The sequence below is a fragment of the Budorcas taxicolor genome, chromosome 5, assembly GCF_023091745.1.
Source record: "Budorcas taxicolor isolate Tak-1 chromosome 5, Takin1.1, whole genome shotgun sequence".
NCBI lineage: Eukaryota > Metazoa > Chordata > Mammalia > Artiodactyla > Bovidae > Budorcas > Budorcas taxicolor.
Genome location: NC_068914.1, coordinates 137,826,471 through 137,851,457, shown reverse-complemented (window position 1 = coordinate 137,851,457; position 24,987 = coordinate 137,826,471). Strand labels below are relative to the sequence as shown.

Genomic DNA, 24,987 nt, shown 5'->3' with positions numbered 1-24,987 from the left:
GTATAAGTTTTACAATCTGCTATTCCAATTAAAGGCAAATAAAAACACACAAAAAATCTACAATAACAGTTTAATCTCTTAATTTGATCAGGTACATCCTGGCTAGACTCTGATCTCTTCCATTTGTTGCTTCAAATAGTACACAAATAAATTTCACTTACCAGAAGGTTAAATCCATGTTTAAACTTTTGGAAACAGTCCACAAATGCATCAGGAGGTGGAGGTTTTGCCCGCAGTGTTAAAACGCCCTCTAAAGAATTAAATAGGAGAAGGGGGTAGATGAGGGCAAAGTTCCAAGAAAACTTATTCAATGAAAAGAAAACACATTTATGTTTGTAAAGTTTGATGATCACATCAGATATCATGCTACCTAGTTACCTTCCCACTTCTCATAGACTGACTGTAACAAATTAAGATGACTCAACCTTTGAAATGGATTACCGTACCCTTAGGCACTATCAGATTACTCATCAGGTTCCATAAATTTATACTGTAGCCCTTCTACATGCTAATCATTGTGTTTATCACTGTGAAGACTATAAAAATGTGTAAGCTGTGTAAGTTATACATCCTACTCCTAAGGCCCTAAAAATCCATAGACGATATGAATCAGATAAGTAATAGAGATGTGTCAACTGAGGCTACAAAGAGACTACCGATGAGGAAATGTATACTTAAGGATGTGTCCTGGGAAAAGCAGTTTTTAGATGGGATTTGGAAAGTCTGTTCCAGGGCAGTTTGGTAAGAAAAACATCATGGTTGAATAAAAGCAGCATTAGCAAAAACATGGAAAAAGGAAACAGTCTCTACATGAAACAAACAGAAAAGCAAAGACACATGAGAATGGAAAAGTAGATCAAGGTGAGACTGTGAATGACCTTGACCGCCAGGGTGAGGAGTTTGAGTTACATAAAGCAATAGAACATGGGATTAACAAGCTTTTCAGCAGAAAAAGTGAAGTAACTGCCTTACAGCTTTAAGAAGAATGTCTTCACAAAATGGAAGACTAGCTGCTTGAAGGTTGCTTAGAAAGCTGGGTAAAAAATGAGGTACCTTGAAGCAGCTGCTGGATATGAAACTGAAAAGGGAAAAAAACTTTATACAAGAGAGGCTGAAAAAATAAAATCAATGTTGGTTATAAACTAAAGTATAGACTCACAAAAAAATCTATGGTTCTGAATTTGGATGACCAAGAAGATGGCATACCCTTTGTAAAGAGTACAAGAGCAGCAAGTACATGAGAAAGCAATGATACTGAATTTCAGAATATATGAAGTAAGGTATATCCACATACACACTTCTAGAAGACAGGTCTACTGTCATATGCTTACGATGTAGATAGAGCTAGAGAAAGATGTGGAAGTCATGTGTAATGAAGAGAATATTTATTCTTCTCTTATATATTTCCATCTACACCATTTTGATACAAAATTATAATTTTATATATCTTGAGGTCATTTAAAATAACTGAACTGCAGCATATGTAAAAACTGCTTGAAGGTGACCTGAACATACTGTTTGGAGTTTTGTGATAAAAAATTAAAATCCACTGACATTTTTAACTATTTTAATGAGCAGAGTCAATCCTTTAATTTAACAAAATAATGAGATTCTATATTTATAGTAAAATTAAATATGAGAAGAATGGCACTATGGCTTTCTTTAACAGACATTATCTTCACAATGACTAACAAAAACTATAGACAGATGGCCACTATTGAATGAGTCTCTAATTAATTTAGGCAGAATGTCTTAGAGTCTTCCTTTACTGTAGCCAAATCGGGACCAAATGGGCTATTCCTCAGGTTTATCGTACTCTCCGCCTACATCACTAGTTCTCTCAAAACCAGAAAAGGAACCCTGGTCTCTGGGCAATGGAATCCTGTTTAACAACTCTGAAGTGCCAGCTCTGCCTAGCACTGGCATTCTGAATGGTTCTTTAGAAGGTTAAGAAAATCCAACTTACCTCCTGGCCCTTTCTTTTTACCTTTCTTAGCTTTCTTCCTTTTGGAAAGCTCAGAAAATGCTTCAGCTGCTTTTTGGAGTTTTGTGATAAAGAATTCAATGTCATCCAAAATGTGGTTTAAGATTTGCTGAAATTAGAAATTACAGAATAAAATATAAAGCAGAAGAAAACTATTTTTGCCTTAGCTTTACACTGTGAAGGAAAATCAGAAAGTGTAAAAGAAAGAAAGAAAGAAAAGAAAAAGGAAAACTTCCCACATATAAATTTCAAGTTTATCACTAATTCTAAGAAAAAGTACTCAACTAAGTATACCTGTGGCTAAAGTCTAACATTTACATTTTTATTTAGTTTTATTTTATTCTATTTTCAATATTATAAAGAAAACATTCACAATATATATTCAGACTAACTATTTTCAATTACTCTAATCTTCTCATTGTGTTCTTCCCACATAAAGTTGTGGGGGGATTCCAAGAAAACAGTTTGTTAGAACAGCACTAGCATTTCAGTTTTTCTAATAAATTTCCCAATAAAGCAATGACAATATTATTTTTCAGGACTAAGGTTATGTAGAATGTTGTGATAACCTAACACACACATTGATAATCTGGAACAACAGGCATTAATAAGAGCTTCTACAGGGTAAAGAAGAATTAATGGTGCACTATGCTTTCACAGATCATGGGGTCAACTGCAACTATATTATATATCAGACATTATATTAATATATGCTGTACATTATACATACTATAGTCTTTCTTGACTTCCTTTTATGTGTGAAACTTGACATTCTTCTAAAGACTAAAAACTGAGATTAAATAAGCTTTTGAGTATTAAATAAAACTTTAAGTATTAACAAGTAACACTGTAATACAAAAATTAAATTTCAAACTCTAAAGTCCTTTAAGTATTTGTTTCCAAATAAGCTCAGAACATAAGTAGAGTATAAAAAGCAATTATACTGATATCATATTTTATAATTATGTTACAGGGCAGTATCATTTTGCTAGGAAATTATTATAGAGAAATCAAAATCAATATAGCCTTATCTTTTAAGTATTAAGATATACTTATCTACCCTTAAGAAATGTCACATAACTTTTATCTTTAAGGCATTATAAAACACTTAAGAATAAATTCCAGGAGGACAAATTAATAAGATATTTTAATTATAGATTACAAACCACAAGAAAAGAAAAATCCCTCAAATCTTGACCATTCAGCTTAAACTCCTTTGTAAACCAGTTAATATCCTAGTTCTATCACAGCCATAGTCTACTAGTTAAATGTTGGCATAAAGGCAAAAATTGTTAAGAAAAAAAAAATAATTCAAAGGTCATAGACACCACTGAAAAGAGAAAATATAGTTTCAACAAAAAATATTTAAATCAACTTAACTTTTCCTGTTAACATTTTTTCTCTAAAAAAAGAAAGAGCCAATGGTCTAATGATGACTGTCTCACTTACCACATCCCTGTCAATGCGGGCTGCCATCATCTCAGGTGTTTCTTCCTGCTGGTAATAATTTCTCTGTTTCTCAACTAAAGAAAAGAAAATCATACATCTTTCAACCTGTTGCTTAAGTGATACCAATATAGATAACCAGACATGCAAACTGTCTAGAAAAGAGTGCCACTGGCAAAAGTAAACACTTGCACTGGATACAAAAATCAAAGCTGTGCTCATCACGTCTGGCCTGTACCCTCGCCACTAGCATCTCTGACATGTACCCTCACCACCCTCATCTCTGACACTCATTCCCACCACCACACTTGACAGAGCTGAAGTACCAGCCTTCTATCTTCATGGTATTGATTTACCCTGTAATTTCCCCTCTATTCTCTCTCTTCTAAAGTCAGATGCCTGTGGAACCAAGCCTAACTTAGTACTCTTTAACTACTACAGAAGAAAAAATATACACGTTTTTTAAGCACCTATTTCTCAAAAGGTGCTTTTAAGAAGTTCTAAGTTTACTAAGTTAACTAAGTTCTAAGTTTTAAAGCTCCTCATTCTCATACTTTCTAACATCGTGATAATAGCAAAGCTTTGGGTCTTCTGATAGTAAAGGGCTTCTAATATTCCAGTTGTAATTAAGCTTAAAGCCCGCAGTGTTGGGCTAATTCTCATTTGAAGCTATATGCTTTAAAAGCAGAAATACCTACAAGAATTTGCAAACTGAAGAACAAAAGTCTCGAGATACTATGTCAGCTCAGCTGGCTAGGGCATAATAATCAGTTTCATTATCTGAACTCCTTCCAGCTACAAGACTGTTAACACTTTCAATTAACACAGATACTCATTCCAAGATTTCTCAGTAGAGGAAATGAAAGAAAAAGGGATGGATGGAACAGAACTGCATCATTACTAAATGGAAACACAACTCACGATGGATCCTCATGGCTCATCATGTTCAATAAACAGAAGTGCAAAAAATACTGCAAACTGCTATGCCTCCTCTATGCCTAACTTTACCCTTAAACGGAATATTCACCAAAAAAGAAAAAACAAATCACTGAGTCTTACGAAACTTAATCAGTACAATTTCCATATATGCAATCTAGCCAGTTAGCTGCTGTTTTTACATGTGGTTGGCTGCTATCTTGGCTATAGGTATACCGGGCAGCAGTTAAGTTGAAGCTGAAATATAGGTATTAGGAACTCTACTAGGTCCCAAAATATCATTTGGAGGACACAGTGAGAGATATGCAGTATTTCTCAGAGTTCTTCATAGTCTGAAGCACTACTAGGAACATACTGCAATTGCCACTATTCTACAGAGATCTCTTCTGGAGTCAGGGTAGGGCTATGGCTGCATGCGTGCCTGCATGCTAAGTTGTGTCTGACTCTTTGGGGCCTGTGGACTGTAGCCTGCCAGGCTCCTTTATCCATGGGATTCTCCAGGCAAGAATACTGGTGTGGGGTGCTGTTTGCTCCTCCAGGGGATCTTTCAGACCCAGGAATCAAACCCAGGTCTCCTGCACTGGCAGGCAGATTCTTTACCACTGCGCCGCCTGGGAAGGCCCAAGAGCTATGTCAAGGATAGGAAGCAGGAGTCATCCAACCTAAGTCAGCTGGAGCCTTCAGGCGAGCAGAGAGATACTCCCCTTAGAGGGCTTTCAACTACAAAGTGTCCTGGATCCAGGCAGAACCTCATATGGTAAGCAGTGTGTTCTGTTTGACCTAGTAGTAAACTAGAAGTTCTGAAAAGCTTATCTAACTGTAGCTTGATAGATGAGACTGTACAGAGTACTTTAGACAACATCTAATGAGGGACTTCACTGGTGACTCAGACTGTAAAGAGTCTGCCTGCAATGCAGGAGACTGGGATTCGATCTCTGGGTCAGGAAGATTCCCCTGGAGAAGGGAATGGCGACCCACTCCAGTGGCTCAGATCATGAACTCCTTACTACCAAATTCAGGCTTAAATTGAAGAAAGTAGGGAAAAACTGCTAGACCATTCAGCTATGACCTAAATCAAATCCGTTATGATTATACAGTGGAAGTGAGAAATAGATTTAAGGGCCTAGATCTGATAGATAGAGTGCCTGATGAACTATGGAATGAGGTTCGTGACACTGTACAAAAGACAGGGATCAAGACCATCCCCATGGAAAAGAAATGCAAAAAACCAAAATGGTTGTCTGGGGAGGCCTTACAAATAGCTGTGAAAAGAAGAGAAGCGAAAAGCAAAGGAGAAAAGGAAAGATATAAGCATCTGAACGCAGAGTTCCAAAGAATAGCAAGAAGAGGTAAGAAAGCCTTCTTCAGCGATCAATGCAAACAAACAGAAGAAAAGAACAGAATTGGAAAGACTAAAGATCTCTTCAAGAAAATTAGAGATACCAAGGGAACATTTCATGCAAAGATGGGCTCGATAAAGGACAGAAATGGTATGGACCTAACAGAAGCAGAAGATATTAAGAAGAGGTGGCAAGAATACACAGAAGAACGGTACAAAAAAGATCTTCACGACCCAGATAATGACGAAGGTGTGATCACTAATCTAGAGCCAGACATCCTGGAACGTGAAGTCAAGTGGGCCTTAGAAAGCATCACTACGAACAAAGTTAGTGGAGATGGAATTCCTATTGAGCTAGTTCAAATCCTGAAAGATGATGCTATGAAAGTGCTGTGCTCAATATGCCAGCAAATTTGGAAAACTCATCAGTGGCCACAGGACTGGAAAAGGTCAGTTTTCATTCCAATCCCAAAGAAAGGCAATGCCAAAGAATGCTCAAACTACTGCACAATTGCACTCATCTCACATGCTAGTAAAGTAATGCTCAAAATTCTCCAAGCCAGGCTTCAGCAATATGTGAACCCTGAACTCCCTGATGTTCAAGCTGGTTTTAGAAAAGGCAGAGGAACCAGAGATCAAATAGCCAACATCTGCTTGATCATGGAAAAACCAAGACAGTTCCAGAAAAACATCTATTTCTGCTTTCTTGACTATGCCAAAGCCCTTGACTGTGTGGATCACAAGAAACTGTGGAAAATTCTGAGAGAGATGGGAATACCAGACCACCTGACCTGCCTCTTGAGAAATCTGTATGCAGGTCAGGAAGCAACAGTTAGAACTGGACATGGAACAACAGCCTGGTTCCAAATAGGAAAAGGAGTACGTCAAGGCTGTATATTGCTACCCTGCTTATTTAACTTCTATGCAGGGTACATCATGAGAAACGCTGGACTGGAAGAAACACAAGCTGGAATCAAGATTTCCGGGAGAAATATCAATAACCTCAGATATGCAGGTGACACCACCCTTACGGCAGAACGTGAAGAGGAACTAAAAAGCCTCTTGATGAAAGTGAAAGAGGAGAGTGAAAAAGCTGGCTTAAAGCTCAACATTCAGAAAACGAAGATCATGGCATCCGGTCCCATCACTTCATGGGAAATAGTTGGGGAAAGAGTGGAAACAGTGTCAAACTTTATTTTTTTGGGCTCCCAAATCACTGCACATGGTGACTGCAGCCATGAAATTAAAAGACGCTTACTCCTTGGAAGAAAAGTTATGACCAACCTAGATAGCATATTCAAAAGCAGAGACATTACTTTGCCGACTAAGGTCCGTCTAGTCAAGACTATGGTTTTTCCTGTGGTCATGTATGGATGTGAGAGTTGGACTGCAAAGAAGGCTGAGCGCCAAAGAATTGATGCTTTTGAACTGTGGTGTTGGAGAAGACTCCTGAGAGTCCCTTGGACTGCAAGGACTTCCAACCAGTCCATTCTGAAGGAGATCAGCCCCGGGATTTCTTTGGAAGGAATGATGCTAGAGCTGAAACTCCAGTACTTTGGCCACCTCATGGGAAGAGTTGAATCATTGGAAAAGACTTTGATGCTGGGAGGGATTGGGGGCAGGAGAAGAAGGGGACGACCGAGGATGAGATGGTTGGATGGCATCACTGACTCGATGGACGTGAATCTGAGTGAACTCCAGGAGTTGATGGGCAGGGAGGCCTGGTGTGCTGCGATTCATGGGGTTGCAAAGAGTCAGACATGGCTGAGAGACTGAACTGAACTGAACTGAACTGAACTCACTCCAGTACTTTTGCCTGGAAAATCCCATAGACAGAGGAGCCTGGTGTGCTACAGTCCATGGGGTCACAGAGTCGGACATGACTGAGTAACTAACACACACAATGACGGCTCAGAGATCCTTGGGAAGAGATTTTGTTGTTGTAAATTACAGGTTTGATGGATGTTTTTATAGGTTTATTCAGAATGTCTAAAAAACTTAAGGTGTCTTACCCTTCCTCAACTTCAAGGAAGACCATTTTAACCTCTCTCAAAATAAAACCCACATCTCCTCTACCAGAAGAGTAATAATAGCTAAAATACTCTAAGTACACAAGTAGAAAACACTATAAAATTCCACTTAGCACTGTAAATACAAAGTGGAAATGTATATAAAGTGTTAAAAAGTTACAGTAACTAATAATTATGCTACTTTATTTTTGAAAAATGGATGCTTCAAAGATTTCTTTCTTTCATCTGTTTGGTAGCTGGGCTTATATGTAAACTGAAAATAGCTTTAAGGACACAAGAATCTAAATAAAATGGAAAGTGATTGATAAAATGAACTCAATTTGGCAAAAATGACTACCTACTATGCTGTTCCAGGTACTATCATATATATTATTCCCTTTCAGATTCTCAGAAACATATGAGTTTAACTCATTTCCATTCTGCAAGTGAGGCATAACTTTTAAGGTCACACAGGTATATCCCGGGCTTGCCCCAGAGCCTAAATTTGGTTCACAGACTCAAAGGACAGTCCAGTATCACTCATTTTGTCAATTAAGTTTTTTAGTTTAACTACACTGCTAGATATTCTCATGAATGATGCTTTACTAGTTAAAGAGTAAGTGATTTACGCAGTCACACTGAACTAGGAGGTAAAAGAACTGACACTATGGTCTCCATCAAATTCAGACTCACCAGATCACAATTTATTTACCTTTATAGTCAAGAGATTAGACCAAACATATGTTAAGGCATTTTCCAGTTATAAAAATTTCAGATGTAGTGAAACATTCTGACATATATTACACTATGTTCTTTGATATGGTTCTTTCTTTTAAGAATATCAAAGCAAAATGACAGTACAGACATAGGACCCATTAGGTAAATTTACATGGTGATGAATGCAGTTTATCCCTTTTCCACCTCCCTATCCCCTGTCCTCACATCCTGCCCTTATAAACATGAACAGTTTGTCCAAGAGAGGACAGTGTAAGATAACAGTAATGGAAAGAACTTCGAAGAATTATCATTTTAAAATATTGATCTACATTATATTAAATATTAAAATATTTAATTTATATATTAAAATAGTATATTAAGTGTAATGAATTATATTTAAATATATTTTATAATATTGAGTATATTAAAATATTATATTATCACTCTTTTGTTAGTTGAGTCAAACTCCCTCTTTGAGTGCTTTAAAAAGAAAAGACTCTAACACTAGATTTATTAAAAGACTGGTCTTAACTCTTAGAAACAATAATCTTACAAAGCCCTTAACTTTCCTTTACATAAGATCTATCTTTACAAAACCAACCTCAAGTTTCAGCTTAGAAATCAGCATCAGAGCCTGAAAGCAAGAACTGGGTCACCACTCAAAGTAAATGTTCAGTAAGTACCAATCCCTGGAAGTACTCACAGTCTCCTTGGTCAGCTGCCAATGCAGACCAGGCTGCCACTCGACTCCTAACGTCCACCTGGGTCACAGTGCCAGGGGGTACGGGGGCAGGAGCTTTGGGTGGAGGTGGTATACCAGGGTCTGCTTTGGAAATCATCCTGAAAACAGATGAAAACAAACTGAATATTTACCATCTCTATTTCTATAACACATCAGTTCTCTCAGTTTTATGTATTAGTTCTTTAACCTCAAGAAGTATGCCTTGGGGTAGAAAAACAAGGATTTCTTAACTATTCCATATTATGTATATTTATAAATGTATATGAAAAGTATAGAACATTTTCAGTTCAGCTGAAAACCAGATTTAATGTATTTTTCTGGGTCTCCTATGATTAGCAGAGGGTGTTAACAACACTAGAGTCCTAATATCTATTTATATTCCCTTAGGCTATCTTCCCTTAAAATGCCACTCTTTTGTTCATGAGTCTCTAGGACAACAGAAGTGGGAGAAGCCATACCAGAGAAATACCAGAATTATGGAGAGAAAAGTCATGCGCACACACATACACACCAAAAACCTTGGGAAAGCAAATGAGCTGAGATTACAGACTGTAATCTGTAAAACATGATAATATACCTTTGCTGAAAATATTTTAATTTTTAAAGAAAAAAATGACTCAAATAAAAACCAATTCTAGCCCTTAATTTCTTTTAATGTTTTTACCTCAAGACATCAAGCCGCCTCTTCTGCTTCCCTCCTTTACTGTCACTGATTGCACTCTCAATATCTTCACTAATTAGGTTTGCCTGCAACGAAAGACAAATTACCTGGGAGGTTATGGATTTCTTTATCTTGGTACGTAGGTTAAAACAGAAAGAGGGATTATGTTCGCTGTCCAAATCAATAAATGTCTTGATGCAAAAGAAAAGTGACTTTTTAAAAAATCTGCTTTTGAAACATGACACTTGTAGTTTTTTTCAGTGAACTCTGTAATGAAAGGATCCGAAAATGGAAGGAATTTTTAAAGATTATTTCATCCAGACTCCTTCAATTAAAAAAAAAAAAAGCTATACTTGTATAAAAGCAAAGAGAAAAGGGATTTGCATATGTTGAAAGTGTAATCACATGCTGAAAATGTAACTGGGTTAATACCTCTGCCTGGGAAGAGGTGGAGGAATCGGAAGTACCAGCATATGCAGCAATATCCCTCCCCTCCCCCATCCTCACCATCCACTGGGTACCCATTAACCGTGGACATACATAACTCAGTTCCAGCAGAGCCACTCCCTCAGTTTAAGACAGCCCCAAGTCATCACTAGGTGGACCCCAACACTTGGCTGTAACCCTTGTGATAACCCTTTTATTCTGTCATTTCAGGTTAATAAAATTTAGCTTTCTCCAAAGGAATGATGTTTCTGATACTTTTCCAACAAGAGCATTTGAATGTCTGATGTGGTTTTCTTGGGAATCAATGTGAGATTAGCAGCTAAGAAGTTTGTTTGGTTCTGAAGTTTATTTATAGCAGTGATTATTACTGTATATCACATTCTTGCTGGGATATATTCATCTCCTATTTTATGTCGGCTTGTTCTCTGTAATTATGTATGTTTTCCTCAAATACACACACATACACACACACACACTCACACACACATTGTTATTTAGTTGCTAAGTCGTGTCTGACTCTTTGCAACCTCACAGACTGCAGGCTGCCAGGCTCCTCTGTCCATGGCATTTCCCAGGGCATTTCAAGTATACTGAAGTGGCTTGTCATTTCCTTCTCCAGGGCATCTTCCTGACCCAGGGATCAAACCTGCATCTCCTATATTGGCAGGAGGATTCTTTTACCATGGGGCCACCAGGAATGCTCCCACATACACATATACATACATACATAGTAATATATTATACTCTTTACCATAGACACAGGTAGTCATAAAATTTTAGAAGTGAGGAGACACTTAAAGATCATATAATCTTTTCTTGTTTTATAATTAGTAAAACTGAAGAATACTCATATGATGATTTGGCCTACGTCATACACCTATTAAACGAGAATGCTAACGTGTCCTAGTCCAGCATCACTTGGGTAAGAACACCCTAGTTTCAGGAAGAATGTCTAGGAGTCCTGAATTTCCTATGGGCAGGGTGTGGAGTTGGCTATCATATTTCCAAGAAAAAATTTATACTGAGGTGGGCAGGAGCACTGTATAAAGTCCCATGATAAAGAAAGGTTAAAACTCAAAAGGGAAGCTGCAAGATGACCCATGTAAAAGAAACTACATATATCACTGCATTTATATTTCTAACAGGGCAAGGGAAAAAATCCATCCAAAATGTGGAATATGGCACCAGTGAGTACATGCATAGAGCTGTGTGGTGGTACTTGAGCTTTTAAGCAGGACAAAACAGCATTCAGTAAATCTGTTTGGGACCCATCAATATCATCATGCCCCAACAAATAAAGCAAGCCCTTTATCCTCAAAACTGGAATTCAGAAACTTCACTCAGTCCAATAACAGCTTCCAGGGAGAGATTTTCGAGCACTGAGACATATAGCAGATTTAAAATGTCTTTAAGCATAGCTCTCTGCGTATAAAATGTTTGAATTAAATTTCGCTGTTTTCAGAGTAAAATATCCATCTTAATCCTTACTGATATAACAAATCTAACCTTGCAAAAAAAATTCTTAACGTGTTTTATGACTTTACAAAGGCAACATATGAGAAGTCAAATGAACTTATACAAATTATCTATGGCCACAATTGTTTCCAAGTAAGAAAGTCATTTACTTAAATAGTTTTTAGAAAGTCATTTATGACATAAATTGAAATAAAAAGAAAATTATAAAATATACTATTTATAGTCAATCTTAATTTACCTATCATATTTTAATGTCAAAGAATTACAGAAAAAAATCAAATGACACTTAATGCTAATCTCCCAACATTTCTTTATAAGAAAAAGAATGCCTGTATATATTACATACAATCAAGTGGTAAATCACTGTTCTTGGCAAAGCAAAAATCAACTCAATTAAAAACGTTTTCCCTTTTAGAGAAATCAACTCATGAAATAAAGATTCAAGGTTGCAGATAAATTCTAATGTCCAATAAAGCATCACAAATTACAGTCACTTGAAATTTACAGTGTACTTTGAAATATAAATCTTCAGGATATGGTGTATTATTAACAGTAACTATGCTCAACTCTTTTCACATTATGACTTGGGGATTACATAACTTGAGCAATTTTTCAAGTCACATAATTGAACAGAAACCCTTAAATCAGTACCATGGAAAGCATCCAAATGTTCCACTGCGATAACCCATGCTATGTGATTGGAGCCAGCACAAAACAGAATGAAACAGATGACATGGTTATTGTCTGTGAAGCATGATTTTTGAAGAATCAGTCTTTAATTATAAGTCCAAGTCCCTCAGTGAAGAATTTAACGTATTATCTGCACATTTTTAAAATAAGCAGAATGCGTCTGATTTTTTAAATAACACTCAATCTTCTCTTTATTTATTTAGCCTAAACATCCTGGGGAAGATACTGAGGTGCTTTTCCTTACAAAACTGTAAGACACTAAAAATCTAGTACCGAGTAGCCATATGATTGAAGAAGGTAATCAAAAGCTAGAACATCTGCTTAAAGCGAGAGAAAATTCACCAGCCTTTTACCTTAATCTCATCACACTGGAAAAGATGAAGGTCTGGCTTGCTCTGGGTTGGCTCTTTGCACACCAGGGCAAGAATCGAATCATAGCTACAGGAGTGCATCACAGCTTGGCAATGCTGAATGGTGTTCAAAGGAAAATTCTCCAATTCATTCTAAAAAGCAAAAATACAACTTGCCTTACTTTTCATTGGATATGTAAAATCTGCCCCACAAAGAGCTCTAGGCATCATACCAATAATTTTTAAAAGTATGCAAACCACATTGACAATGAACACTAGTAAACACAGAAAATATGGAGGATGAGTAGGTACAAGGAGACAGAAAATACACCATCCTGGGCTAGAGGAGCAGTGAGAGAAAGAGCAAAAAAGATGGAAATATTTAATAAAGGAATGTGGTTCTGTTCTTAATAAACAGAAGAAAACCTGAAATTAGCAGTACTGATTTCCTAAGATTATGGGATAGAGAGGATGCCTTTAAGAGAAAAATAAGGTAAACTGAGGCCTCTTTCCAAAGTTATTATCCATCTTACCTGGTATTCTTTTCCTTGTGGCTCTATAATATCAAGGTTTTGCTATGTTTTGTTTTTACCTGAATATTATAGTCAAACTCTTAGTTTTTATCTTTAGTAATCACGAATGTTAAGCTAAGAATAATACATCATTTGTACACCTTTTATTTCAGTGAATCTCTTAGATGGAAAAATTCACTATGTAAGTTTCTCCAGCCAAAAATATTAGGGTTAGAAGAATCTTGCTAAAAAATACATTCTTTGAAATGATTAAGCTATTTGGTCATATGAAATTGAACAGTCTCTAACCAATAAAAAGGCATGCCAATAAGACCCTGATAGATCAAATAATTACTTCTGAAACAAATTAATTTTCTGTTCATAATAATAATGAATTCTTTGTTAATGAGATACATTTAAGGTGGTTATCCTAACATGAATGGCCTTACACAAATGGCAAGCAGTGTCATGATGTGACTGATGGGAGAAATGGTGGCTTTTTATAAGTAAACAAAATCCAACATCCCTGATAAGTGGAACATAAAAAAAACAACAATAACTTTTATTACAGACAGCACATATACACAGACATCACACCATAAATTGATTCTAAGCCCTCATTCCTTGGGACCCAGAAAGGTGAAACAAAAAACGCAGATTCCATTAAAACAGAATGTAATTTCTAGGTCACACAAGGGAGATAACAATTTTCTCTCAAAATAAATTAATATTCCTTCTCTATAACTACTTGAAACTAGGAGGATTAGAGAAGCTCCCGGGTATTATTCTCTCACAGAATGCAATGGATGAGATGAAAGAAAGGGCAAATTTTACACCATACACCTATCAGAATACTTTAACATGATTACAAAAGTTATTTTCTTTATCTTAGCAACTCAAATGCCTTCTAGGTGATGGGGCTCAGAAAAGGCCTCTTTTAAGAGCTCCAGCATCTTACCTGACTACCTGTGTGAAAGAAAGGCACCCGGTGTTGACCTGGTGGAAGTTGAGGCACATACACACAAACTCCTTCATACCAATTCACTCACTGGGGTTCAAACCACAACACTTGGATATGGCTTGGCCTAGCATATAATTAACATATGTCTTAAAGAATAGTGCCCTATAGGGGCTTTAGTTTAGCGCTAGGTATGTTTTTCCCACTTCTTCCATCTCATCATATATGGTTAAAGAAACATTGTATCCCTCTATTTCTGGTTTAAAAACATGATTGTGCATGCATAAAGTATATGGAGAAGGACTTTTTTCCTTCAAATTCACTGGCAAGAGTATTTTATGGCGGCAAATATTTAATATTTACCCATGTTCAAACAATCTGACCTAATGTGAACATAAATATTTTTAGACTTTTTTGAAAATAAAATAGTATATGTTTTTCAAACTTGCCTTTGATTCTAAATCGATCAGGCTGACAGCTTTCTCATCCACCTGAAGAATCATATCTTGAGTCCATACTTTGCCCTTAGCATCGAGCAATTTCAGCTTCCTTATCCCATCATCAACAGTTATCATAGCATCTTTCCGATCCAGAACAAAGGTGGTCAAGTGCTTACGATTGAGAAAAGAAAAAACATAACACACATAGCCTCTTAGTAAACATTTTCCCCCCAAAATTGTAAAGTTAACCTAACTGAAGTCAGCTAATAGAGGGGAAAGACAAGGATTGGGTTGGTCAAAAAGTTCATTCAGGATTTTCACACCTCTTATGTGAAAACCCAAACGAACTTTTTCACCAACCCAATACAAAGTACTTTAGAACTTCATGGGAACCTTACTGGGATAATAAAGTCAAAACTGGTTTTTGATGAATAGAGGAAATGATGCCTTGAATCATAAAATACCTAAATCTGTTTAATACTGAGCCTTGTTGAACTAGACAAACATGAGAAAAACAAACTTTAAACAGCTTAAATAACATGCTCTTTATATTCCATCTTGGTTATTTAGATATTTAACAACAGAAGGTGGTCAAAAACCAGCCTGAAAACTAGAGATACTGGTAGTTGAGAGCAGCAACAGCAATTCTAGTTTGCAACAAGTGTCAAACTTTTCACTCCACTGAAACAAAACTTTAAATTTCATTAAGCATGCTTGAGGAAATAGAAACCTAAAAACAGGAGCAATTTAAAAAGTATTCCCTAATTCAATATTTTCTATTATAATAAGCAAAGTTCACCCAAATAGATTCCAATTTAGAGCAAGTATCTTAAAAGACAGCAATAGAGGGGAAATTTTTAAAAAAGAGACCATTGTTTAAACAGAACTTGCAATAACTTTAGACAAAACCATCAAGGCTTATTTCAAGAAGATTCCATAATACAAAATAGACGTCTTTGTTCTGTTTTTAACCAAAAAAAGGCTGATAATGATAAATGAGTAGTTATTTTAATTTATTCTCCATGAAAACAGATTAACTAGATACTTTTATACTTAACATCTGTTTTTAAAAAATCTAAAAGAAAAATTTCAACCCAATTTACAACATCATAGACATGAAATAAAACATCGCTCCGATTTTACTATCAATTTTTATGTCCTTCAAGCTTCCTTCTACATTGTAGCAAACATCAAAGTATCTTACTTCAACACGGTATTGGGATATATCTGACACGCTGCTGACACTGTCCCGTGCATAATTCTTCCTTTGTTCTGGAAAAGAAGTTTAAAAAGCTGTTATTTACCTATGAATAGGCTGAACTTCATACAGCAGTGTCTCATGGCCATCTCTAAAACTAGTCTATCTCATATATAAGTACAGTAGTTGACAAGTCACCATTGTGTGGTTATCTGAAAATACTCATTATTCATATTCAATGAAAAAGTCATGGAAAAGCTTACATGAAATGTAAAAACGATATGACCAACATAAATGATCATAATCCCAAAAGTTAACAAGATTATTCATGTGTAAGGAAAAAAGTTATTTCATCTAAAGATGTTATTAATCAGGGATGTCCTCTTGACCAGAAAAGAGAACAATCTGGCTTGTAAATTTCATCTCTTAATACACTGAGAACAAAATGGAACTGCAAATACTGTCACGGATACTGTATTATATGAGTTAGACTACATTATTAAAATAGACACTGCAAGGCACATGTTTCAACATATCCACACTAGGGAGCGGGTTAGAGGAGATTCAAAATATGATTCAATCACACTCAATGCCATTTAACTCTAATAATATTCACACATCTACAGAACACAAATGTGATACTCAGAACTGTAGGTATAAGCTGTTAGAAAAAATAAGAAAATTAGGTAGAAAGTTACTGCACCAACTAAATAAAAAGCAAAAAGCAACCTGTTTTTCTTTTGCAAAATGCTGCAAAACCAAAATAAAATATGTGATGGTAATATTTTGTACTTGTTGCTTTCTGATCAAGCAACTTGATCATTTGTAAATTTGGGGTTGCCCAATTTTTTTTCCTGTGGTGAAAAAAACTCTAAGTGGGAAGCAGAAAAGTTTGGATTATCACTTTTGTCTCTTGTCACTAAGTAGGAGACTGATTTTGGCAAAACTCTGCATTTCAGCACCCTTATTGTAAACGCAAGGGTTAAGTAAGCTCAAGTTTCAAGATTCCTACAGCACTAAAATTTATTCTCTCTCTCTCTGCCTCTGTCTCTACCTCTCTCACATAAACACACCTTAGCTTTCCTAATAACCACGTTTTTCTCCAAATATAAACCTGTTTGTTTCAGGCAATATAGAAATTTTCTGATTTTGCTACAACAGAAGTTGAAAAGTTCTGCTGAACATAAAAGCAAAGTAAGTACAAAAATACTAACTCAGAAAGGTGATCCATAGGATTTTTTAAGATGATAACTTTTGGTTTCACAATACCTATGAAAGTTACAACTTTTCATTTACATTTCTCTTAAAGCTTAAGTGAGAATATAAATATGCCTTTTATTACATCACTCTGATATTATTCCAATACATTCTGATTTTGCTTTTGCAGCATGAAAGTTATTTACTAAAAATGGGCACACTATAACATTCATCAACTGCTACCTTTCTTTTTTTGTTTGGACGATGATCTGAAGAAGTATGATCCATCTGGTCCTACCAAAACAATGTCACCGCAAAGAAACATCTGATTTCACCTTAAATTTTCTATTCCAATATGACAAAACATAAACCTTAATTTACACCTTTTTAAGAGTGAACAACCATAATTTTTCTGATTATTAGCCAAGGATTAATCAATGTGAAATATGAACAAATGGATACTTGATAGGTTAAGGAAAGTATCTTAACCCATGATAACTCTTAAAAAGTCAATATTTAATTCAGGGACACATCTGAGAAAAACACTTTTAGAAAGACTCAGTATTTCAGAATCACTGGTTCATCATATTCTAACACAATTCTGCATGCTCAACTCAGAACATGAGGGCAGTTCTGTTTCCTTTTGTCTGGCCTCAGGACCATAAAAGAAATGCCAGCGGTTGCCTTGGTCTCCAATACTGATATGGCAACCCTGCGATGTTCAAATGCTTGACTGAGTTTTTCAGTTAAGTGAATGGCAAACACAATTGAAGATAAAAACTATTAGATGTTTTGTAATTAAATATTCTCATTACAAAACAATAAAACTTTGTTCCCCCAAATTTCCTAACACATAGTTTCTCAATCTACAGAAAAATACTTTACAAAAGTGGAAAACACTGTTTGATAGCATTCATAAACAGTGTGATGCTAACTGAAAGATAAGGTACCATTCCTAATATTCTAAATTAAGGATCCATTGTAGGAATTCCTAAGCTCTTTCTCTCCAGTGTTATACAATAAATAACATGTATGTGTTACAAGAAATCACCTTTTAAAATGTGTAAATGTCACCTAAAAATGTGTAAATGCCATAAAATGGATTTACAAATAAACTAGTAGTTTCAGTGATTTAAGTCAATGAATAAAAGTTACCATGAACATTTTAATAGGAAATTTTGAAATAAAGCTCCTAAAAGGCAATTAGAGTAACATTTAATTTTTAAGAAAATCATATGTACTCTCAAGTACAGCTGTAAATAGTAATTACGCTTCTAAGCCTGAACTATCTCACCCAGAGCTCTAAAACAGTATGGAAACTCTCAATAAAGTCACCATGATACTTAAGATAAAGTCTCTATTGAGGTCCATCACTTTCTCTAAGAAATGGTTCTCAACCTTGGCTGCACATTAGAAAATGAATGTTAAAAAACACTGCACGCCCTCCCCCACCCACACTGCATAGCCCAGGATTCTAATGTAGTTGGTCTAGGATGCAGTCTGAGCGTTGGGCTTTGTAAAAGCTCTCCAGGAAATTCTAATTTTTTTCATTATAATTCCAAGGTTGGAAACTACTATTCCAAAATCAGTACAAAGGGCAATCAACTACCACCTCCTAAGCTGAAATTGTTTTCTTTCCAAATTAAGAGTGTAAGTCACGGTCAAATAGTCTCTCTCTCTGAGACAATTAGAGTTAGGAACAAACTCGGCTTGACAGTACTGCCACTGATGGTGCTTCACTGTTTTTCCTAATGGCTTTATTCCATGGACCAGATATACAAACCCAAACAGATGGAATTAGGTGGATTCAGTTAGCAAAGATGGAAATTCTTTATGCATTACTGTAGTGTTACTGAGCTGATACAGTGTTGTGAAAACTGCTATTTTACTTCTGGACCAGGTAGTTAAACTTAGGTTTCAGTGAACTTTGGATGATTATCATGTATCACTATAGGTTCATCAAATCTAACAGGTGTATTCCTCTGAAGGTGGCTGCTGACAGTGGAGGAGGCGAGGCTGTGGGGGTTTATGGAAAATCTTGGTACTCCTCAATTTTGCTGTGAACCTAAAACTGACCCCCAAAATGTCTTAGTTTAAAAAAAAAATAGGTTTCACTTAACTCTTGAATGAGTACAATGACCACTATAACAATACTCAGGTCTCAGCATTTATACCTAATTCTCATTTGCCTATATTGCTGTTTACACATAAGATAGCAAGATTTGAAACAGCTAATATTCAGAAAATTGTTATTTTCTCTTTCTCTGAAAACAAAGTGCTGCTCAGAAACTAAGGATTTGGTTATTAAAAAGAAAAAGTGTAACATAAAAGTGAAAGTGAAACTCACTGAGTAGTGTCTGACTCTTTGCGACCCCACGGAATATACACTCCGTGGAATTCTCTAGGCCAGAATACTGGAGTGGGTAGCCTTTCCCTTTTCCAGGGAATCTTCCCAACCCAGGGATCAAACCCAGGCCTCCTGCATTGCAGGCGGATTCTTTACCCACTGAACCACGAGGGAAGCCAAACATAAAAGTAGCTGCCAAGTATTTCTCTAAGTAAAACAGTGGGTTATTGTTCATACTACTTGACAGTTATAGAAACTTTCAGCCATAGGAAAGGAGAACTCCTTGACCATTATTTTAGTGTTTAATTTCTGTACAGGAGAGGTGACTTAGTGGGACTCAGTAAGAAGCTAAGCTAAGCTAAGTCACTTCAGTCGTGTCCGACTCTGTGCGACCCCATAGACGGCAGCCCACCAGGCTCCCCCGTCCCTGGGATTCTCCAGGCAAGAACACTGGAGTGGGTTGCCATTGCCAGCGAGTAATAATTACAAGCTCTCAGGATGTAGGCAACTATAAGCAAGACTAACACATCAATCTTTGAACAGATCACTTTTAAAAACAAACAAGGTCATTTTTACAAAACCACATTTTTTAAGAATTCATTTTATTGCCTAGTCCAACAAGTTGTTAAAATAGCTCATCCCCCAAGGTGAAAAAGAAAAAGCTTTAAAACTTTCAGATAACAGAAAAATTGCTAAATTGTCTTTTTGAGCCACATGCACTTGACATGGATGTGGCTGGATGTCGACTCTAACATTGCCCAACCTCCTGGTAATATACAGTCAAGAGCCTTTTACTTGCAGTTTTTAAAAATGTTTTTTCTTAAACTATGTATTTTTTCCAAGTAAATTACACCTTGTCAACAATGAGGATGGAAATAAGAGAAGTGGGTTTTAACCCTTTGGTGCCACCTGAATTTATAAGAACTCTCCTAGACTTCAAATGGGACAATTAAAGAGACTAATAATTCCAAACTAAGAACTGAAAGAAAAAGAAAGACAAGAACAAAACGGAAAATATGTGGGTCAATATCTATTAAGAAAAGCTGTATATTTGAGAACATGGAGTTGAGCACTGTGTAAAAATACAGCAAGGTTTACAGTCAGTTATACAGAAATGAAGCATACAGATAACAGATTACTGATGCTCACTTTACCAGTATCTCCATAAGAAGAAAAAGAAAAGCAAAAAAAAAAAAAAAACAAATATATCTTCCTACATGTTAACATCACAACAGCTTTCAAACTTCAGGTAAAATGAAACGTGAGAGACTGCCTGTCATATTTATCTTTTACTACATCACCGCCCAACAATATAATAAATGTAGGTCTTGACAATAAAGTACTACTAACTGGTAATCCTGTGAAACATATTTTTCTGGTGACAGGATGACATTAAACAGCTGATTAGTTATGGTAAGTTGCCATATTCCAAATTTAGCTCATTTAAAGGAAAGTCACTTTTCGAGGAAGTTCAGCTGTTCAGAACACAGCAAAGAACCCACACTTAAATAAAATAAGCCCTCCGAGTGGGAGACAGAGATGTCGTAATATCTAATGTTAATATTTGCACATTTTAATGCATAGACTCTCTATTCCCTACTTACAACCTATATGTAATACTCACAATATTTCCTATTCGTTTCTTACCCTACATATATCAAAAGCAAAGCTAGAAGCAGGCACGTTACCAACAAAGGACAGTTCACCTGAGTTTATTAAAACTGCTTGGGACCTAGCCACACAGGAATATATAACAGCTTCAAATACTCCTAAGGGAAAAGATCCTATATGGTTTGATGTAAAGTTAAGGAATGGGCTTCCCTGGTGTTTCAGTGGTAAAGAATCCACCTGCCAATGCAGGAGACATGAGTTTCATCCCTGGGTCAGGAAGATACCCTGGAGGAGGAAATGGCAACCCACTCCAGTATTCTTGCCTGGAGAATCCCATGGACAGAGAAGCCTGGCAGGCTACAGTCCATGGGGTAGCAAAGAGTCAGACACGACTGAGCAGCTAAACAACAATACCAGCAACAAAGGTAAGGAATGCAGTCTCTGAGCATCTCACAGTACACAAGCTGGAGTATACGCCACTGACCCTCTGAGTCATGGACAAAGGATTACAGGAGCCACGCCTCAACAAAAGGGACTGTCTAAGGCTTTTTACAAGCATTTCCCTTAAAAAAAGACTTTGACAAGCAGGCTAGCTGGAAAAAAATACATAAAATTTTCAATTCCCTGATAATGGCAGCCAAATGAAATGTTACCACTGTGAGATAAGAAAAGAAAGAAATTAGAAGAGAGAAATTAATATGTATTTCCTACTTATGTTGTCAGGGAGTTTATTGATGCAGAGCCTCTCACATGCTGGCTTTAAAATTTCTTGTATAATAATGAATAAATGACAGTTTAGGGTGATTAAAACTGCAGCACAACTTAACCATTTTCCTTGAATAAATTAAAGAATATAGCTAGAAGAAGCAAATTTATTATCATAATTGTGCAGTTCACATTCATAGGACTTGTAAAAAATATTTCTAGTGATAGCTGGGATGCAAACTTTAAAATATATGATGAAGACTACCTCTTGTTCCTGGCAAAGTATCACTGAGATGAGATGTATGACATCATTTGGAGGTAATAGTAAAATATTAAATTTGATGCATCTGAGAACCCATGACTAAAAGTTAACCCCCTATACCCTTCCTCACTACCATGATGGGTTCACTACCTCTATTTTTTCATATACACAATATTATATGTATATGAAGCAATATTATCATCATTTCTATTTTGCAGTTGAGGAAACTGGGACCAACAGATTAAATCATTCGCTCAAAACAGCGGCCCTTTTGGTAGAAGTGCTATGATTCAGCCACGGATCACGTGGCCCCCCAAACCCATGCACTGCCTCTCTGAGAGAGATACTGAAGCAGTCATAACGGTGCATTATGGTGTCAGACTGAAAAGTGTTCTCATAAAAAAGACCAAGCTGCATGAAACTCCTGACAGGCTCTAGCCTGTGCTCGGTACATAAAAAACAGTGGTCATTACTGTGAAACTCATGTTGCAGCATGCTAAATAATGCCCACACATCCCAGAGGAATCCATGTGCTACCCATGAAGGCGAGTGAATTCTTCAAAGATTTATTCAACTGGTTTAATCATCAGAGAGGAGAAATCTTAAAGGCATACACTGTGACACAATAAATGACATTACAAATCTCTCTTTTCATTTCATTTCAGTTCAGTTCAGTCGCTCAGTCGTGTCTGACTCTTTGCGACCCCATGAATCGCAGCACGCCAGGCCTCCCTGTCCATCACCATCTCCCGGAGTTCATTCAGACTCACGTCCATCGAGTCAGTGATCCCATCCAGCCATCTCATCCTCTGTCATCCCCTTTTCCTCCTGCCCCCAATCCCTCCCAGCATCAGAGTCTTTTCCAATGAGTCAACTCTTTGCATGGGGTGGCCAAAGTACTAGAGTTTCCTTTACCAACATGTTAATTACAAAAGAAAAGTTAGAACTATGCAGTTTGGGAGGCTAAACAGTCCTAAAATTAACTAAATAAAGTTAGAGCTTCCACTGGAATTTTATTCCAGTTGAATAAACTAGAAAAGGTTTGTTCAAAACCTGGACATGTTTCTATGCTGCCATTCATCCATGTAACCGTTCATCCCATTCACTCATTGCATTTACTGGAAACCTGTCAGAGAGAAGGCATAATGTACATGTGTGTCTTTGTGGACAGTGTGCTGAGAGGGAAAGGTGAGTATTAGCTACAAGGAGGAGTGAAATGTTACCTGCAACTTCAAGGAATTTAAAACCCTCTGACATCTAAGCCTAACACGCTGCTGAGTCTTCTTTCTTGCTGATGATTGCTTCTTGCATTTGCCTGTTTCCATCATTCTATTTATGTCCTCTGTTTACCTATATGCTGCTCATTTTTGTCACACTATTCCAAATTAACTGTTACTTTTTCTTACAGTCAAGATTTTTAAATTTATGTTATTTTGACAAATTACTTCACCTTAGAAAGAAGCCCCAGTTTGCTTTATATATAAAAAGGGGGACTGAAAATTTACTACTTAAAAGCTAAAGATGCAGTTCCTAGGTATGAAGACTCAATATTGTGAAAATGACTATACTACCAAATGCAATCTACAGATTCAATATGATCCCTATCAAATTACCAATGGCATTTTTCACAGAACTAGAGCAAAATGTTTCACAATTCATATGGAAACACAGAAGATCCCAAATAGCCAAAGCAGTCTTGAGAAAGAAGAACAGAGCTGGAGGAATCAATCCTCCTGACTTCAGATTATACTGCAAAGCTACAGTCATCATGACAGTATGGTACTGGTACAAAAACAGAAATATAGACCAATGGTACAAAATAGAAAGTCCAGAAATAAACCCATGTACCTATAGGTACTTTATTTTTGACAAAAGAGGCAAGAATATACAATGGGGCAAAGACAGCCTCTTCAATAAATGGTGCTGGGAAAACTGGACAGCAACATGTAAAAGAATGAAATTAGAACACCTCCTAACATCAAACACAAAGATAAACTCAAACTGGATTAAAGACCTAAATGTAAGACCAGATACTATAAAACTCTTAGAGGAAAACATAGGCACAACACTCGATGACATAAATCAAAGCAAGATCCTCTATGACCCACCTCCTAGAGTAACAGAAATAAAAACAAAAGTAAACAAGTGGAACCTGATTAAACTTAAAAGCTTTTGCACAGCAAAGGAAACTATAAGCAAGACAATCCTCAGAATGAATAGCAAATGAAACAACTGATAAAGGATTAATTTCCAAAATATAGAAGCAGCTCATACAAGTCAATGACAGAAAAACAGCCCAATCAAAAAGTGGCAAGATCTAAACAGATATTTCTCCAAAGAAGGCATACAGATGGCTAACAAACACACGAAAAGATGTTCAACATTGCTCATTATTAGAGAAATGCAAATCAAAACAACAATGAGATACCACCTCACACTGGTCAGAATGGCCATCATCAAAAAGTCTACAAACAGTAAATGCTGGAGAGGGTGTACAGCAAAGGGAATACTCTTGCACTGTTGGTGGGAATATAAATTGATACAGCCACTATGGAAGATGTATGGAGATTCCTTAAAAAACTAGGGATAAAATCACCATATGACCCAGCAATTCCACTCCTAGGCATATACCCTGAGGAAACCAAAATTCAGAGAGACCCATGTATCCCACTGTTCACTGAAGCACTATCTACAATAGCTAGAACATGGAAGCAACCTAGATGTCCACTGACAGATGAAAGGATAAAGAAGTTGTGGTACATATACACAATGGAATATTACTCAGCCATAAAAAGGAATGCATTTGAGACAGTTCTGATGAGGTGGATAAACCTAGAACTTATTATACAGAGTGAAGCGAGTCAGAAAGTGAAAGATAAATATCGTATTCTAACACATATATACAGAATCCAGAAGAATGGTTCAGTTCAGTTGGTCAGTTGTGTCCGACTCTTTGCAAC

At 36.5% G+C, this 24,987-nt stretch overlaps 1 protein-coding gene across 2 annotated transcripts in view; it reads right to left on the bottom strand.

Moving 5' to 3' along the window:
- Positions 1-24,987, bottom strand: part of EPS8 (epidermal growth factor receptor pathway substrate 8) — a 212,605-nt gene that overhangs the window by 48,741 nt on the left and 138,877 nt on the right. For both annotated transcript variants that reach the window (XR_008199334.1, XM_052639440.1), the window contains exons 4-12: positions 17,346-17,396; positions 15,912-15,979; positions 14,717-14,878; positions 12,801-12,950; positions 9,838-9,920; positions 9,135-9,271; positions 3,434-3,507; positions 1,967-2,093; positions 162-250 (exon numbers count right to left, since the gene is read on the bottom strand). Coding sequence is in view for 1 of the 2 variants with exons in the window: in XM_052639440.1 (XP_052495400.1) it covers positions 162-250; positions 1,967-2,093; positions 3,434-3,507; positions 9,135-9,271; positions 9,838-9,920; positions 12,801-12,950; positions 14,717-14,878; positions 15,912-15,979; positions 17,346-17,396 (941 nt within the window). In the remaining variant the exon portion in view is untranslated. The remainder of the gene's footprint in view (positions 1-161; positions 251-1,966; positions 2,094-3,433; positions 3,508-9,134; positions 9,272-9,837; positions 9,921-12,800; positions 12,951-14,716; positions 14,879-15,911; positions 15,980-17,345; positions 17,397-24,987) is intronic.